At 41.8% G+C, this 18862-nt stretch overlaps 2 protein-coding genes across 2 annotated transcripts; one reads left to right on the forward strand and one right to left on the reverse strand.

Annotated features, from left to right (window-relative positions):
• Positions 1 to 14: 14 nt before the first annotated feature.
• dsg2l (desmoglein 2 like) lies at positions 15 to 9040 on the forward strand. The gene is made up of 14 exons (XM_088428792.1): positions 15 to 225; positions 1432 to 1545; positions 2419 to 2574; positions 2661 to 2802; positions 2881 to 3044; positions 3598 to 3732; positions 3800 to 3985; positions 4055 to 4332; positions 4412 to 4554; positions 4655 to 4876; positions 5260 to 5490; positions 6239 to 6360; positions 6436 to 6744; positions 7021 to 9040. The coding sequence occupies exons 1-14, from the start codon at positions 175 to 177 to the stop codon at positions 8083 to 8085; spliced, it is 3318 nt and encodes a 1105-aa protein (XP_088284918.1). The 5' UTR covers positions 15 to 174; the 3' UTR covers positions 8086 to 9040.
• A 1828-nt stretch (positions 9041 to 10868) lies between these two features.
• Positions 10869 to 15765, reverse strand: LOC148414400 (tubulin beta-2A chain). The gene is made up of 4 exons (XM_088429651.1): positions 15615 to 15765; positions 14623 to 14731; positions 13120 to 13230; positions 10869 to 12123 (listed from the first exon to the last, which is right to left on the reverse strand). Exons 1-4 carry the CDS (start codon positions 15669 to 15671, stop codon positions 11051 to 11053), a joined length of 1350 nt encoding a protein of 449 aa, XP_088285777.1. The 5' UTR covers positions 15672 to 15765; the 3' UTR covers positions 10869 to 11050.
• Between the last annotated feature and the right edge of the window lie 3097 nt (positions 15766 to 18862).

Raw genomic sequence — 18862 nt, forward strand, 5'->3', positions numbered from 1 at the left:
GCAGCCCAGCCAGGCGCAGGAGGGAAGGAGGGAGGGAGGGACCAGCCCGTTGCTCTACATGTTCTTCCTCCTCGCCCCGCGAAGGGTCAAAGTTTGCCAGCAACAATAGACGGGAAAAAACGGCCCCGAATTTCGCGGATTATCAAGCGGACCCGTTCCATTCCCATCACGGCGATGCCTCGGCTGTTGAGATGCGCGCTTTTCGGTCTGCTTTGCTGCTTTACGGTGAGCGTGGAGAGGTTCAAAGTTGTTTCACTTGCGAGTAACGGACTCGCCTCGCAGGTGGGGCGAGAGTGCGTGCGGGGTTTACGGTTTGCGTGTCAGGACAAGCCAGCCAAAAATCAGAGTGGAATTTATCCCGTTTGGGCCGCGAGGAAAGTGAACGCGTTCACTTTCGCGTCGACGTCAGACAAATTCAGAGTTTTTTTAAATGGCATGTTGTGATTTTTTTGTACTAGACGCGGATTATTTCCTGTGCAGACTCAAGGGAAAAAGTTGAACCGGAATAAAGTAAAGATAATTTTAATAAATCTACAGTATAGATTACAGCATTAGAACAGCACAACGTCATACTCGCAACTGGATTATGGCTCAGATTGATATATTTTTTAAAGCAATAGCACATTAAAAGGTATAGTTTTTACGTAGTTTTCAAACATGAATTTAAGGATTACTTACGTATTTTTAATATAGCGAAAGGAGAGCCGTAAATGGTGATCAGTTCTTAAAATTCTTGTAATCATAGTGAATGTATATTTTTAATTTTATGGGCTAAAATGGGGAATCAGAATATGTAATTAGTGAGTTATTAGAGAGTGAAATGTACAGTAAAAAAACGTTCACATTGAAATTTATGACAATAGAATGTTGTATTCAGAATGTGACTGTGTTGTTTTTTGTTTCAAGGATTGAAACAAAGTCTGTTGACAAAAAAATAAAATAATATTTGTATGCATGTGTGCAGATGTTCAGTATATTAGTATTTCTCATTTTATACAGTATGGTTATATTGTTTTAAGTGAGTGTATACAATCTGCAATTAGAATGCTAATTTTTAATGTAATAAGTTATTAACTTTAAAACCTGAAATGTATTTTTTTAATGGATCTTGACACCTACTTCATTGTTTTTTGTTTTAAATATCCAAATATTGAGTCATGTTGACATGAATGATTCAAAATCAAATAATCTTATTTCATCATGAGTGCAACATTAACAAATTATCATTTGTGGTTGTTTATATTATTGTGTCTCGTTTTATGGTTATTTTCTTGAAAATATAGAGAATAATTGGTTATTACCTCACCTGTCAATACCTACACCATTATGATCTTGAGAAGCGCCGCACTTTTGTACATTTGTGACACACTTCTCATGATGTGTGTTTCTTCCCACCCCCATCCCTTCTCCTTTCCCTGTGCATACCTGCAGTTTGTTTCTGTGCGGGCAGAAGGAAATATCCTGCACAGGCAGAAAAGGGATTGGATCCGTCATCCCAGGCAGCTGAAGGAGAACCATGACTACTCAGGCATAAACATTGGCAGAGTATGTTTTGTTTTTTCTTCCCCTACACGTGTGTTTTTAATAACATTGCAAATATGCAAAAGCACTTTTTTTGTGGCTACATGAGTGTCGAAAATAAGTTGGTACTGAATCAAGTATTAAGATATCAATTACTTTCGGTAAGTATTGAATTACTTTGTGTATTTTAGTCCCTAAAGTAATAGTTTTCTTTGGTCCTTATCACTTAAAGCAATCAGTAATCCGTTATTTTAATAGTTATTACCTAGAGGAATGACTCAGTTTAGGATTTGATCAATAAAGTCATTAATTACCAGAATACTTCTGTGCCAAGTAATCAATAAATTACTTTAGCGGTTTTGATCGTTTGAAGTCATAAAATAATTGATTACTTTCGGAACTAAGTACCTCGTATTCAATACAATAATTACTTATTCACCTGCCATTTTAAGACGCTCTTTTAGCCAAACACTTGAAAAAATATATAAATACAAATAGTGGGTAATAATATCAATATAAATATTGAATGTCTGTATACTCCTGTATATCCTCATATATATATATATATATATATATATATATATATATATATATATATATATATATATATATATATATATATATATATATATATATATATATATATATATTAGTGTGTGTTTATGTCACATTGCCTCACACGATGGAAAGTTTAACTGGTGTGTTAATATTCATGTTAACCTATATTTGAGTGACAAACTGGACCAGCCTCGACACATTTTCACATTAGCACGACTTAGCATGCTACTTTTAAGTCGTGCGCCAAAATGGAGCCGTTTTATGTCGCGCCCGGCTGACATTTCACCATATAATTGAGAATAGTGAGCTCATCGTAAAATTCTTTTGTGTGTGTTCCAGATCCGCTCCGATAAAGAGAACTTAACAACGATACTGTATTCGCTCAGAGGGCCCGGCGCTAACGAGCCTCCCATCGGTGTTTTCGGGGTGGACCAAAGAACTGGATTTTTGAGAGCCTATAGAGTTTTGGACCGAGAACAGTTTGCCTTTTATGACGTAAGGTGGCTCACGCCTACGTTTATTTGAAAGCCAAAACCGACACGTTGTAAATTCGAAGGTTTTTTCGTTTTGTTTTTTTGTAGCTAAAAGGAGTGGCGAAATACGAAGACGGGACTCGTGCCGAGAAGGACGTTGACATCAGAATTACTGTCATTGATGAAAATGACAATACACCTGTCATTAAAGTAGGCCAGGTGGGATCCGTCAAGGAATCATGCGCCGCAGGTATCAGACGACGTCCCCTCCAAGTGCTTGCAACCTTCCGTCGGTTGTTTTATTAACGGAGGATCTGTCGGTCGGCAGGCACAATTGTCATGAGTGTGATCGCCACCGACGCGGATCAAGAGGGGACCATCAACTCCCAGATGTTTTACAGCATCGTGGAGACCAAAAGTACCGCCGGCATGTTTGTGGTCAACTCCAAGACCGGAGATGTCTCGGTTCTGAGAAACACCCTGGACAGGGAGGTGAGACGCCGACGGCGGAAAATCGCCAATGGCTTTTGGGCTGACTTTGTTTCTCGTATTACCAACGTTTCGAATGAAATCAGCTCATCGAAGCTAATGCGTCCCTTTCTTCATCCGCACTCTTTCCCGCATTTCTGTGTCTTTCTCTCAACCCAATCGTCCGACATGGACGGTCCCCCGAAAGGTCCTGGGTTCCCATTGGGTTTATTTACTTGCCTCCATTGCCGATTGTTAGCTCATGCGGGTGTTAAATTGGTTTTTCTTTTACGTATGAGGAGAGTGGTTCTTGATAGTGTTGTAGTTCTCAAGACCGGTCCGGGTCTCAAGACCGCTTTTTAACCAACCGACAACCCTCTTTTAAATCAGGGTTTGCTTCTGCAAACCTTGCTGATCAACTGATTATTTGAATAAGATATTTTGGTCGAGGGGAAAACTCAAAAACAGGCTGGATTGTTCCTCTTGAAGACTGAACTTGGCAACGGACCGAGAATAAAAGTTTAAGAGCTTTCAAGGTTATAGTAGGGTTATTCATGAATGTTCTCTATTCTTTCAGACAAAGGATTCATACAAGGTGGTTGTCAAAGCTGCCGATTTGAATGGACAAGCTGGGGGGAATGTTGGATTCGGCGAAATCGAGATAAAAATCCTGGATATAAACGACAACGTCCCCACGCTGGAAAAAGAATGGGTACGTCAGACAAAATGACTAGTTTTTAAAGGATCCCTTCGGCGCACTTGAGCTCCTTTGTGTGCAGTATGAAGGCAGCGTGGAGGAGAACACCATCAACGTGGAAGTGCTGAGGATCCAAGCCGTCGACTTGGACCTGAAGTTTTCGGACAACTGGCTGGCGGTCTTTCAAATCATCTCTGGGAACGAAGGAGGCTATTTTAGCATAACGACGGATGCTAAAACCAACCAGGGGATAATAAGGATCCAAAAGGTAAGCAGTTTGTAAAATAACGTAAATAAAAGAACGCCCGCGATAAGAGGTCGCGCTTTGCCTTTGCAGGAGCTGGACTATGAGGAGATAAGGTCTCTCAACTTGGCGGTGGTTGTTTCTAACAAGGCCCCGTATGATTTCGGAAGCTCTTCCAGCTCCACCTCCATAATCTCAAAGTCGTACTCGGTGAAGATCAACGTGATCAATCAGAAGGAGGGTCCCCGCTTCCAGCCGTCCGTCAAAGTGGTGACCCTGTCCGAGGATCACACGTCCATCTCCATCAACTCGGTCATCACCACCTACGCCGCCATCGACAGCGACACGCACCAGATTGCCACCAACGTCAGGTCCGGCTTGTCCCGACGCACCGCTAGCGGTACTGCGTCTAGCTAACATTGGAGACAAAACGTCTTCTCATTCCTTCAGGTATGTCAAATACCGCGATGACGACAACTGGCTAATCGTTCACGAGAAAACCGCCGAAATAAGGCTGAATAAACTGCCGGATCGAGAGTCCAAGTTTTTGATCAATGGAACGTACTACGCACAAATCATATGCATCAGTGAGGGTAAGTTCTGTACAAATACGTTATTGTTATTTTCCCTCTTTCAAGGTCAAGTGGGACGGATGTTAAATGATTTGAATGGAGCAAATGCTTTACGTTCTAGAAGTTTCCTCAAAGACCGCCACGGGGACCATCGCCATTCAAGTGGAGGACTTCAACGATCACTGTCCTAGATTGACGACCACAAGTCACACCATGTGCTACGGAGAAAATGTCATCTACGTCACAGCTGTGGACGAGGACGCCTTTCCCAATTCGTCCCCGTTTGAGTATAACGTGATTTCGACAAAGAGCCAAGGGAAGTGGTCAGTGGAACATCTCAACGGTAAGACGGAGTACACGCTTTTCTGCTACCTTCTTAGAAACGTTTTTTTGACAATCAGATCCAATTCATCGTTGGTGATAGTCGATGAATCCTTTCATGAAAATTCAAATATGTTTTTGACATCCGATTAATCGACAGATTAATCGACTGTTTAAATAATCGTTACTGTCAGAGCTCTACTATTGACACTTTACCTTAAATGCTCATACGACATGTCTCAACACCGCTGAACACACATGCTAACCTTAGCTTAAGTTCCCTCATGTCCCTCGTCTACGATTTTAACTTTATCGGCAATCCTCTTGTCTTCGCTCACTTGCGATACAATTATGTGATCCCCTGTTTTGCCCATTTTCAAATGCATCCACTGCCTTTGTCTTCAGGGACCACAGCAATCCTGCGAGATCAAGAGCACTTGTGGCCGGGCATGTACAAAGTGGTTGTTGAGATCAAGGACCAGCAAGGAGAGTCATGCGCTGACATTCAGATGCTGGATGTGGTTGTGTGCACCTGTGAAGAAAATACTAAGACGTGTTTGGCCCACATCGAAAGGCGTTCAGATTTCGGTGTTGCGGGAATTCTACTTTTGCTGTTGGGACTGCTGTTGTTGCTCTGTAAGTGTTTACCTTTACCTTTTTTATTTTTACCTTGGAAGTGAACTCTTCCCTTGAAAAAATGAAATTACATGTTTGTTTTTCTTGTTCTGTTGGTTTAATTCACACTGACATTAATCTTTATTACTCGTATGGGCAATCTATTACTTGCTGTAAAGGTCAAAGTTTGACTTTATCCAGGAGAATATTACTCAGGTGTTATAAACGTCACTTTTCTCCCACAAGTAGAAAATTAATATAATATAATATAATATAATATAATATAATATAATATAATATAATATAATATAATATAATATAATATAATATAACGAGTCTTTGATTAATTTGAGGACCTCGGGCAAAAAATGCTCTAGACATTTTTTGCATTACACCTGCTTATTAGCATACACGTCATAAATAATGTCAAGCCAGAAACGCGGTGAGAAGCCCAAATAAAATGAACCAGTTTACCCAAAAATATATGGAGATGAATGTCTTGTTTGTTTGTTTTTTATTTTGAAGTAGGTGTCGTGGCGTAACAGCATCTGTTGCTAGCATAAATTAGCGAGCAGCGTTCGGGTGCTCCATATAGGCTGGCGTGATAAAGATAAATGACTCTACATGCTTTGATGCTGGCAACCCATCCCAAAAATCAACCTCTAATTGTAATCTAGAATCCGCAAACCGTGATTCACCAAGATTTTGATAACATTATACTTCCAACCTGAAGGAATGAATCTTCTGAATTGGTGTTGTGTTTCCGTAGTGGTGCCACTTCTGCTGTTATTCTGCCTGTGTGGAGGAACTGCGGCAGATTTCAAAGCCATTCCGTTTGATACCAAGCAGCAGCTGATCTCCTACCACACTGAGTGCCAAGGAGAAGATAGGGTACTTGGATTTTTTTGGTTATTCCGTAGCGATAAAAGATTCATGTCTGATGGCTTTTGGGCTTTTATCCCATAGGAGGTTCCTCTCCTTCACACACCAGATGGTGGACAGGTGACTATTTCCAGGGACATAAACACCTTGGGAGGAAAGGGCTACCTCGGCGGACTGGTTGATGGGGGTGGAGCAGGCTTCAACGAAAACGGCATCTTAACAACAGACAACTTACATCTGTACAATGAGTACAACCGGTTTTCTGGCCACGGAAGAATGACCGGCATGGAAGGTGGGACGATGATGGGACAAGGTCACTTTTCCCAGTACGGAGGCGGGGCCTTTGACGACTTGGCTGTATCTGATCATTTCCTGGAGGAATACTATACCAGCGTGAGTACCATTCAACCCCAGGAACTGCAAAACGCATAGAGAAACTTTTTCCTCCGAGGGCCTGATTGAGGTTTTGACAAAATGTAACCAGACACTGATGGTTGTGACACACACAAGTGGGAAGACCCTCTTGAAATCACAATACTCATTCTCAAAGCTTTTTTCACCAGGTATCACCTTGTTTCTTTTCGGAGATGAACGCCGGGCTTTCTCCCTGGAATACTCAGTCTTCAAGATGACCACAATTCAATAAATGACCGTTCTGTTTTCTTGCAGAAATCCAACCATGCTGCCCAGCAGTCCCAGGAGAAGGATGGCTTACTAGTCTATGACTACGAAGGCGGGGAGTCTCTGTCAGGATCCGTAGGCTGCTGCAGTCTCCACGAGAACGACAACGACCTCTCATTCCTCGATGACCTGGACCCTAAGTTCAAAACTTTGGCAGAGATTTGCAGGGGGTCTACTCAAGTGGATGCTGGTCCGTGTATCCAGCCACCAAGACCGGCGTCTCCCATCAGGCCCTCCACTCACATCCAGACCCATACTGAAATTCGAGACAGGGATCGCGTCCATGTGGACACTCTCAACACCTCCAAGGTAACGTCTGGAACATCCACAATTGTCCAAGAGGGATCCTCCACCCTCTCAAAGGTTCACGTTCAAGACAGCGTGGTGATTCCCAGTCAGACTCTGCTCGTGCAACAACCCGCCTTGTACTACGCCACCGCGCCCATGTATGTTGTCGAGCCCCAGTCCCAAATGGTGCTTGTTGCCGGAGGCGCCCAGCAGGGAGTAGGGCAGGTTGGGCTGACACAAGGCCTGGTCCAAGTCAATCAACAGGGAGTGTCCCAGGTTGGGGTCACCCAAGGCTTGGTTCAAGTTGGTGGTCTCCAAGGATCTCAAGGCATGGTCCTTGTGGATGGCCAAGTAGGGCAGGTGGCGCAAGGAACCTTACCAAGACAGGTAGTAGTGGTGGAGAACGGGTCCACGGGTGGGGCACACGGTGCACAGGTGGCCCTCGTCCAGACCGGTAAGGGGTCTAGTCAGCAAGCAACCTTATCTAGACAAGTCCTGGTGGTGGAGAAGGGATCTTCGAGCGGGGGTGCGCAGGTAGCCTTAGTCCAGGCGGGTCGGGGGTCAAGTGAGCAAGGATTGGACATCAGGGGTCAAAGTGTGAGGGCTAAGAGTTTCTCACTGGCTTCTCAAGATTCCAAAGGGTCAAAGGAGGACTTTGTCCTGAAAGCCGCACCTAAGTCGCAAGTCGGCCAGAAAGTGGTGGTGCAGCAGCGGAAGAAGGTGTCGGTTACAGAGAGGAATATCGAATCTTCGTCTAGAGCTTAAAGTAAATGTTTACCATCGGCATGTTCACTGGAAACTCCATATTCGCTGTATTCATTTTTGTACACTATGCTGGACATACCTGTCCGTGTCTCCCGTTTTTGATTATTAGAATGGGCCTTTGGAAGGGCCTTAGAATGGGCCAACAAAATTCTTTGTTGACTTGCGTTTCACCTCAAGACAGTAGGTGGCGGTAGAAACCATTTAATGGCTACGTCTTAAAGTGTCATCATCATTTCACAGGCTACAAAGACAGACCATATCATTTTTCCACTTTTTTGTGGGTGTTAATAATTTAAACCGACATATGTATGAATAGAAGTGATGCAATTTGAGTTTTTTGAACAATTTGAGTGGTTGAAGGAAAAAAAAACACAAGTAACTTTAATTACTACGCCTTTAAAAGCATTTACAATATTAGAGAAAAAATGCAATGTGTATAGTTTGCAAAGTGTGTGCACAAGGGTTTATACTAATTTAATGCTCATTACATTTGCTGTTATTCTGTTAAAAAAAAATAGTAATATTTTAACTTTCGGCATGCCTGGAGCTGACCTTGCAAGTATTGAACTTTAGTTATAGTGCAACTAATCTGTGACTGGGTTTGCGTTGTAAAATAGAGCTACTGAAATAAGTTGAAAGCACTTTTGCAAACAAAACAAAAAAAAACGCTTTTATTTTTTAAATCCTGCAATGAAACTAAAGAATTTACTGCAGTACCTTTTTTTTTGCACTCCTGTCTTGTTTTACAAAAGTGTTGTTCAAAGTTGCGTCCTGTTTGTATGTGTTGTGTGTGTGTGGGAGGGGAGTTGGTTGTTTTTCCAGGAAATGCTGTGTATTTCTCCCCTATGCTTTTGATACGCAGATGTCTCAAACAAGTTCTAACATTATGAATGTAAATAGCCCCAAGTGCATTAAACACGGCCAGGTCTGTCATAATAAAATTGACTAGACGGCATTTTGTTGTCTTTGGGGTCTTTGTTTGCCAAAGTGCAAATACAGAACAACTACTTCCTTATTCAGAGCAGGCCGGTCACGCATCCTTGCTTTGAACAAAAGCAGGGTCAAAAAGTCGGAATCAGGTTCCTCTCATAGTTCAGTTAGAGAAGAACTCGTTATTTTCGACTAAATTGAATCTGAAGCCTCCTTTCAAGTACTACAAACTCACAGTGTATAACAATCAAACCGAATTTCTTTTCAGTTATTTTTTTCATTCTCATAATAAACAATGGAGCTGTTTCTTATTGAACCTTCTTCACTTCAGCAAAAAATAAAATAAAAACAAAACGTTCCTTGCTTTTTTTAAATCAGAAACAAATCATTACTGAGGTTGAATATATTAAAAAAAAAAATCTTTAATTAGTTAAAAGAAACTTCTATCTTGCATTTCCTGGCCAAGAGCCAATCAGAGAAAGAATGCAAATTTGCTCTGCATTCATTGGTTACTTGAATCGTACCAGCAAGAAAGCTGAAACCAGGACTAAGACAGGGAGCAACTACCAAAAAACAAAAACAATCTCTGGTAATGTCAGCCATGTTATCAGCTGTTGTCCAAATTGCTCACACAGAAACCCGACTTGCGTTGACGTCATTTGTTTTACTGAACTTGAACAACGAGCCCCGCCAACACGCACTCCCACTTTCTGGTCTACACCGAATCGATGGTGAATAGCAGAAGTGACGTCAAGCCACTTTATCGGCTTCCAGCGAAATTTCAAACAAACGTTCTTTTCGTCCTGTTTGGTCATCTGCCATCCTATTGTTTCTGGTGAAAGTTTTTTTTCTAAATCTCCTTTCCTTGAAAAAGATTTGAGGCTTAAAGCGCTTGTGTGTTCTTCCCCTCTCAGGCCTCACCGCTGCACTGATGTGTGTGTGTGTGTGTGTGTGTGTGAGGTCATCAGTCATGTCAATGCAGATGTTTTCATAATGAGACATTCCAGCCTGACAGACAGACGAGATAGGGTGTGGCCGCGTTTAAAAAAAAAATATCCACCCCCTCCCTGTAACGCTGATGGAGAATTTTGGAACGCTTGTCAATGATTAATTGCTTCACGACGCTCCCTTCTGGTGTGACTTGCCGTCCGTCGCTCCTCGCAGTTTCATGTCCAAATTACCATGACTGATCGAAAAGCAAAAATAGAACTTGGATTTATTCCGGTATTGGCGGTTATTTCACATTGAACATATTGGGATTCAATCATTACCAGTAAAAGTAAAAGTACTTTAAAAGTAAAAGTAGTTTTTTTTTTTTTCATCTACACCCTTCCCGATAAAGCACATTAGTTTCAAAGTAGTAGTACACTCCTTCATAATCACAATATTATTTTGTATAATAGGATTTGGCACACATTTGACAGTGATTTATGTTTTGGTATTTTAATTTATAGACAGTCAATAATAATCAAATTGATTACAATTGATTGCAATTGTATGAAGATGCTTTCTACACCTAGAAATATTTTTTGTGCAGCACTTTCAGTTAACTGTATTGTAAAATGGCAGTGTTTTTTTTCTATTGTTTTTGGACCTTCTGTCACGATCGCAGTAATCCCGCGTAGACGTTCCAATCGACTGCTGCTGTTGTAACCAATGGGGAAAGAGGGGCGCGACCTACGCCATAAAGCAGTCAGCACATTTGTAGTTTTTTAAGTTGCGCGGTTCCTGCCACCCTCCTTGAAGTCGCTTAGTGTCGGTAAAAATGAGACGGGCCCCTATGCCACAGTACCATTCAAATACAATGACGATGAGTTGAAAAGTTATTTTGCGTTGTGTTTAAAAAGACGACGTTGTTAATTTCGCATGTGACTTTTATTTGAGGATGATGGATACTCGGTTTTGACCAGACGATCACAATGGCGGCTTCGGGGTCGAGAATGAGTCACACGTACTAACCGGATGATCTACATTAGCATCTCTTCTTTTTCTCGTAACTTTACGGTCGGTTTCCAGTTCCCGAGGCAGCGGCGTCTCAATGGCGGCCGTCGTCGTCGTCCTCGAGCTCGTCCTCCTCGTACTCCCCCATCTCGTCGGCGGTGGCGTCTTGGTACTGCTGGTACTCGGACACCAGGTCGTTCATGTTGCTCTCGGCCTCGGTGAACTCCATCTCGTCCATGCCCTCGCCCGTGTACCAGTGCAGGAAGGCCTTCCTGCGGAACATGGCGGTGAACTGCTCCGAGATCCTCCTGAAGAGCTCCTGGATGGCCGTGCTGTTGCCGATGAAGGTGGCCGACATCTTGAGGCCCCGCGGCGGGATGTCGCACACGGCCGTCTTCACGTTGCTGGGGATCCACTCCACGAAGTAGCTGCTGTTCTTGTTCTGCACGCTCAGCATCTGCTCGTCCACCTCCTTCATGGACATGCGGCCGCGGAAGATGGCCGCCACGGTTAGGTAGCGGCCGTGGCGCGGGTCGCACGCCGCCATCATGTTCTTGGCGTCGAACATCTGCTGCGTGAGCTCAGGGACCGATAGGGCTCGGTACTGCTGGCTCCCCCTGCTGGTGAGCGGGGCGAAACCCGGCATGAAGAAGTGCAGGCGGGGGAAGGGCACCATGTTGACGGCCAGTTTACGTAGGTCGGCGTTAAGCTGGCCCGGGAAGCGCAGGCAGGTGGTGACCCCGCTCATGGTGGCCGACACCAGATGGTTGAGATCTCCGTAAGTAGGCGTGGTGAGCTTCAGCGTGCGGAAGCAGATGTCGTAGAGGGCCTCGTTGTCGATGCTGAAGGTCTCGTCGGTGTTCTCCACCAGCTGGTGCACGGACAGCGTGGCGTTGTACGGCTCCACCACCGTGTCGGAGACTTTGGGCGAGGGCATGACGCTGAACGTGTTCATGATGCGGTCGGGGTACTCCTCGCGGATCTTGCTGATCAGCAGGGTGCCCATCCCCGAACCGGTTCCGCCGCCCAGCGAGTGGGTCAGCTGGAAGCCCTGCAGGCAGTCGCAGTTCTCCGACTCCTTCCTCACCACGTCCAGAACCGCGTCCACCAGCTCGGCTCCTTCCGTGTAGTGACCTTTAGCCCAGTTGTTTCCTGCTCCGCTTTGACCTGCGAGGCACATCAGGGGTGTCCAAACCTTTTTAAGTGCCACATACAGCCAACGATTAACTGCAAGTTTTGTTTTTGTTTTTTTTATCTTGTATTGTATTTCAAAAACAAGCAGAATATGGGCAGTCTGTCGTGAAATATTTGGTGTTAGCATGCTAGCTCCACAACTAAACAACAAAATAGTCTAAATATTTGATACCAAACTATTATTTATCTTTTTCTGCATCACAAAAACGCGCAGAATAAGGGCATTCTGTTGTGAAATGTTCGGTGTTAGCATGCTAGCTCCACAACAAAATAGTCTAAATATATGATAAACTTTTTTTTTATCTTATGTTGTATTACAAAAACAAACAGAATATGGGCAGTCTGTCGTGAAATGTTTGGTGTTAGCATGCTAGCTCCACAACAAAATAGTCTAAATTTTTGATACCAAACTATTATTTATCCTTTTCTGCATCACAAAAACGTGCAGAATAAGGGCATTCTGTCTTGAAATGTTCGGTGTTAGCATGCTAGCTCCACAACATAATACAGTAGTCTAAATATTTGATGCCAAACTGTTATTTATCTTACACTGTATAACAAAAACAAGCAGAATTTGTCCATTCTGTCGTGAAATGTTTGATGTTAGCATGCTAGCTCCACAACAAAACAACAAAATAGTCTAAATATTTGATACCAAACTATTATTTATCTTATGGTGTATATCAAAAATGAGCAGAATAAGGGCATTCTGTCGTGAAATGTTGGGTGTTAGCATGCTAGCTCCACAACAGTTGTCAGCGTATTGGCAGTCCTCCCTCACGACCACCAGGAGAGCTGACAGCGTGTCACGTAGCGCCACGCTAACAACTCGCACAATACCGCCAAGGATCGCGCGCTGCGGAATGTGGCGGCTGCTCTTGGGACACTCAAACTGTCAACGTGTTTGTGCGCATGCGGCGTGTCTTAGTGTCCGCCTTTGGCTCTGGGGGACGTCATAATTCCACTCACCAAAGACAAAGTTGTCAGGCCTGAACAGCTGGCCAAATGGGCCCGAGCGAACCGAATCCATGGTCCCGGGCTCCAGGTCCACCAGAATGGCCCGGGGGACGAATTTGCTGCCTTTGGGATGACAAAGAAGAGACAGGAACTGGATGATGTCATTCCATCTCCGTCCGTCCCCGACGGGTTCAATATTTTGTCCCCGACGCGCCTTTTTTGCTGAGCGACATACTGCATGGTTTCTTCCAGACCACTGGGCCTCTTAAAGTGCTGAGGTCGGCACAGTGGGTTGGAGCGAGGACCTTTCCAAAAATGTGTCTTCCTTTCAAGCCGTGCCTTTGCTCCAACAATTGAGTCCCTGTGCTCCCAAGCGGCCAGTAAGCCGCTTTTTGTTCTCCTAGCAACTTTACGACTTTTTGCAAAGAAAAATGACTTTGTTCTCAGAACATTGCCACATCTTTTTACGTGTCGAAAAAAAAAAAAATCACATATACCAGTCAAAAGTTTGGAAAAATGCTCTATTTCATTTGGATGAATTATCAGCCTTTTATGATGAAACTGATGGAATTATTTGATGGATTAAAAGAAAAACACAGTTTATATATATATATATATATATATATATATATATATATATATATATATATATATATATATTTTTTTTTTTTTTGCTTCAAAATAGACATTGTACATTATTTACATATAAAAATATATTATATTCTAGCTACTTTTTCTGAAAATATTTTTTGTAGTCATACATCTCTCTCCCAGATTTTTTTTCTTGGAGAAAAATGAATGAAATGACATTGCATTATACATTTTTTTTCCCAAAAATACAATTTCCATGTTTCCATTGTGTGTTTTTTTTTTTTTAAATCAATCTCGGGTAGCCATTTCATGACTTGTCGTCGACTAAAAATGACAAAACGGAGGTAAAAACCAATCACGACTCAGCTTGCTGATGCCACATGACCAAACTCAGGAAAAAGATGAGCCGTGATTGGTTACCTGAGCAACTATGATGTCATTTTCAGTTGACAGCAAGTGGCAAAATTCCTCATTCCACAACTGCAATATTAATCCGAATGCTATGTTTAGACTTGTTGGGATTTATATTACGTATTTTTCTTTAAAAAAAAAAAAAGACTTTACCTTTACCATCACTTCCCCAAGACTTTTTGTTAACAAAATCAATATCCGTTTGTGACATCATCACATAATGAAGATGAAATTGAGCCCCTAGGAGGAGTTGCAAATGAGTGTGAGGAGCTTGAAGGCCCAGCGAGACGTGACCTGAGGTAACCTCACTGCAGCAAGATGAGATGAGATGAGATGAGATGAGAGTGCAGATACCTGTGCTCCCTACGGACACGCGGGCGGAGGCCGACATGGAGATGGAGACAAAAAAAAAGGAGGACAGATATTTGGGCTGCCGTTCACCGTCCTCAATCATTTGTGGCGCAGAAGGTTCTGCATGATCATATTGTTTTTTTTGTTGTTGTTGTTGATTACCTGACGCCTCATTGTAGTACACGTTGATCCTCTCCAGCTGCAGCTCACTGTCACCTTGGTAAGTGCCCGACGGGTCGATGCCGTGCTCGTCGCTTATCACCTCCCAAAACTGGAAGACCACAGTTTTGAGCAAGCTGCAGTGACCCAATACTTTTGTCCAAACTCCACATCGCCGTCCCCTCCCAAAAGCCTTATTATTATCTTTAATTTTATTCGTCACGTTATTTAACTTGAACATGTTTTTGTCTCGAGCGTGTTTTTCCTTGAATGAATTCACCCGCAATTATGTTTATTTGTAAATTAACTTAAAGTTGCTTTGTTTTGAATTTATTTCACGTAGCAAATTGCTCGCTTAACGCAGAATTATCGCACCTCCAAAATAATCACTTTTCATAGTTTGAAAACATCCACATGTTTATAGACTATTATAAACATTTTTTTATTTTATGTATTATTATTAATATGCATTTATTAATATGTGTTTATAATAATAATAATAATTATTATTATTATTATTATTATTATTATTATCCCACAAGTAATATAGATTGTTTTAAAAATAGGAAATTTATTCTAATCGTTTTGTTGACATTCCCTTTAGCGTAGCTCCATCTAGTGGCTACTTACTGCAACGGCAGCCACTACTGTAGTTTCAATTTTATTCTTTTACCTCTTTGTCAGTCCACTTGCGTGGGTTTTTAAATTGACAAATTATCAACAAAATTCCGCCTGCCGCCAGCGACATGCAAACTTCAAACAGGAAAACCATTCAAATCCACTGGGGGAGCCACAACATTTCCTGAGTGAATACACTAGCGTAGATGTTATCAGAGAAGAAGAGCAAGAGACAACTCTGGATCCAGTTCCAAAAGCCACGCCCTTTAGAAATATCTGCTATCTATAATCGAAATTTAGTTATGTATATAATCATGCAATTTTTTCTCTATGACCGAATGGGACAACTTTCCGCATGGTTAGAATAAATCTCGTACCTTGGCCCCGATCTGATTGCCACATTGCCCGGCCTGGATGTGCACGATTTCCCTCATGGTGCAGTGCGTTGCGCCGACGGACGGTGACTGGCTCGTCTGTATGGTGCGTCCGCTTGCGCCGACTCGCCGCTTTCCTCTGAGACGTTGAGGCGGCGCCGCCCGTAGGATGACGCGGCTGCATCCTCGCCGGCCAATGGCAGAGCTCGGCCGTGATGCGGCGGGGCCCGGCGTCGATGTGCTGCATCATCAGCGGCAGCATCAGCATCGGCTGCGCGGCCATGCTGTTTCTCTCTCCGGCAGCTGGGCCGCATACACATATGCATCCGGGCATGACGTTTGCTTTTTGTATCTGCTCATTTTGATCAAATAAAAACATAAATACATATTAATAAATGACCAGAAATACTACAAGAAACATCTGAAATGCCTTACTATACAAGGCAGTTTTTTCCCGCTTTTATACTATTCTATACTATGCTATACTTTACTATGCTATACTATACTATACTATACTATACTATACTACACTATACTATACTTAACTAATTTTAGAACAAAGGCCTTAATATACATGTTTTTTTTAGATACCTTACTTAACATGCATACTATGCTATACTATACTATACTTTACTATACTATACGATACTATACTATACTATACTTTACTATACTATACTATACTATACTATACTATACTATACTAAACTAATTTTAGAACAAAGGCCTTACTATACATGTTTTTTTTAGATACCTTACTTAACATGTTTTAAAAAAAAAGCTTTACTTTAGTACATGGTTATTTTGTAAAAAACTTTCAATAAAATGTCAAAATATGCCTTACTGTATTATTTTATTTTGACAAAAAAAGCCTTCAAGAAATGACCACGTAAGATTTTTGTAGATGCCTTTTTTAACTATACTATACTGAACTAATTTTAGAACAAAGGCCTTACTATACATGTTTTTTTTAGATACCTTACTTAACTATACATTAATACTTACTATACATGGGCTTTTTAAAATGTCGACTAAACATGGTCAAAAATTCCTTACCTCACTCTATTTTGATTTCACTAAAAAAGCATGGACTTTTGTAGATGCCTTACTGTCAAAAATTCCTTATACTATTTTAATCTGACAAAAAAAGCCTTACTATACATGGACTTTTTTTTATGCCTTACTAAACATGGTCAAAAATTCCTTTCCATACTATATTTTGATTTCACTAAGAAAACATGGACTTTTGTAGATGCCTTACTGTCAAAAATTCCTTATACTATTTTACTCTGACAAAAAAGCCTTACTATACGTGGACTTTTTTTTATGCCTTACTAAACATGGTCAAAAATTCCTTTTCATACTATTTTATCGTACAAAAAAGCCTTACTATACAAGGACTTTTTAAAATGTCTGACTAAACATGGTCAAAAATTCCTTACCTCACTATATTTTGATTTCACTAAAAAAGCCTTACTATACATGAACTTTTTTAGATGCCTTACTAAGCACTGTCAAATATTCCTTATACTATTTTAATCTGACAAAAAAGCCTTACTATACGTGGACTTTTTTATGCCTTACTAAACATGGTCAAAAATTCCTTTTCGTACTATTTTATCGTACAAAAAAGCCTTATTATATATACATGGGCTTTTTAAAATGTCTGACTAAACATGGTCAAAAATTCCTTACCTCTCTATATTTTGATTTCACTAAAAAAGCCTTACTATACATGAACTTTTTTCGATGCCTCATTTGGTTGTTTCATTTTAAGTGACAAAAACAAGGCTTACAACTTCTCACCCTTAGAAAAACCAAGCCTTCCCCCTGCAAAAATAAAAAGCCTTCTCTGCATGGTCGTGCCACCCCACCCATCCAACAAAAGCCTTTTTTTTTTTTTTTTTTTTTATTTCTTAAAGAGAGGCGTTCCAAAAAAAAAAGAAAAAAAAAAGAAAGAAAGCCCATGTACTGTATCTGGCATTTTTTTCCTGTTTGGCTGTAGAATAAAGGCGCCGAAAGCATGTTTTGCTCTTTCTTCCCGCTCTCTCGCGCACCCTCTCACACGCACACTGCAGTGTTACCTTTTTACCGTCCCAGGGAGCTATTCATTAAGCTGCCCTTTGTCCTCCGTGAGTCAAGCAGAGCTTGTCTTTGGCAGGGATCGAAATCCTGCCGTTGCATTTTGCGGGGAACTCTTAATGGTGCGTATGCGCGTACGTATATTTCCACAGAGCTATCAGTCAGGAGGCGGCCATAGTGGAAAGCGTAAAGGCGAGACATGTTAACAGCGGGGGCATTCTTCCTGCGGGGCGGATGGTTGCCAAGCAACCTCATTGTGTCCCCTGCGAGGAAATTGTCCAGGCCGGATTTAGGGTTTGTAGCAGGATTTTGTTACATGGAGTCACACAGTCAGCGCACAACTTATTCTTACAGTGGCATGCTGATGTCGCAATCAGCCTTAGCAGTTGCGTCCACTCTAGTGGACATTCGTTTTTGGGCTGTATCTTTTGACTCATCGGAGATAGTGGAGTCTTCGTGTGCGCAGTAGAGGACATCTCGGCCTTTCCGATGATGTCTCATGTGCTTGGGTGACTCAAAACTAACTTTGCTGTCTTTGTTGAGACAAAATGGACACAACAAGACCACAGTGTTTACAAATGAGGTTGCAGTCGTTAGATTTACTGTATATACAGTAGGTTATCCCATATTTGTTTTTGCAACGTGTGTTGGTAGACATGGATATTCTGTTGGCGCTGTTGAAGATCTGAGAAGGACAGGTTCTGTTCGCTCTCCTCGTGAGAAAAAAGTTTGTTATCTTCCTTCTGCTTTGATGCTTATTAAATATTCTAGGTTGAATCTTCATCACCAGTCACTTTATCGCATGTACCTAATGACTCCTGCACAGTTCAGGAAAGCTGCAAAATGCATAATATTTTGCACTACATTATATTTTGCACTGTCATCCTCCTATGTATAGATTCCCCTACTTGATCTACTCCATAATATGCTTAGAATGTAAGTCTATTCATTTATTAGTTCATAATCACTGACGTTATTACTCTATTCCCGTTTTTGTTTTATTGCCTACTTTATGATATGCTCGATTGTGGAATGTAGTCTGCTAGGGGATGTGTACTGTTACATGGGAGTCAGCAAACACCTGCCAAAACCAGACTAGATCAAGTTTACATGATCAATTAAGCTCTTCCTAAAAGGGATTTATTTTTATAAACAAAGTGCACAGCAGA

The sequence above is a fragment of the Hippichthys cyanospilos genome, chromosome 12 (assembly GCF_059441005.1).
Source record: "Hippichthys cyanospilos isolate Australia breed blue-spotted pipefish chromosome 12, RoL_Hcya_1.0, whole genome shotgun sequence".
Classification (NCBI taxonomy): Eukaryota; Metazoa; Chordata; class Actinopteri; order Syngnathiformes; family Syngnathidae; genus Hippichthys; species Hippichthys cyanospilos.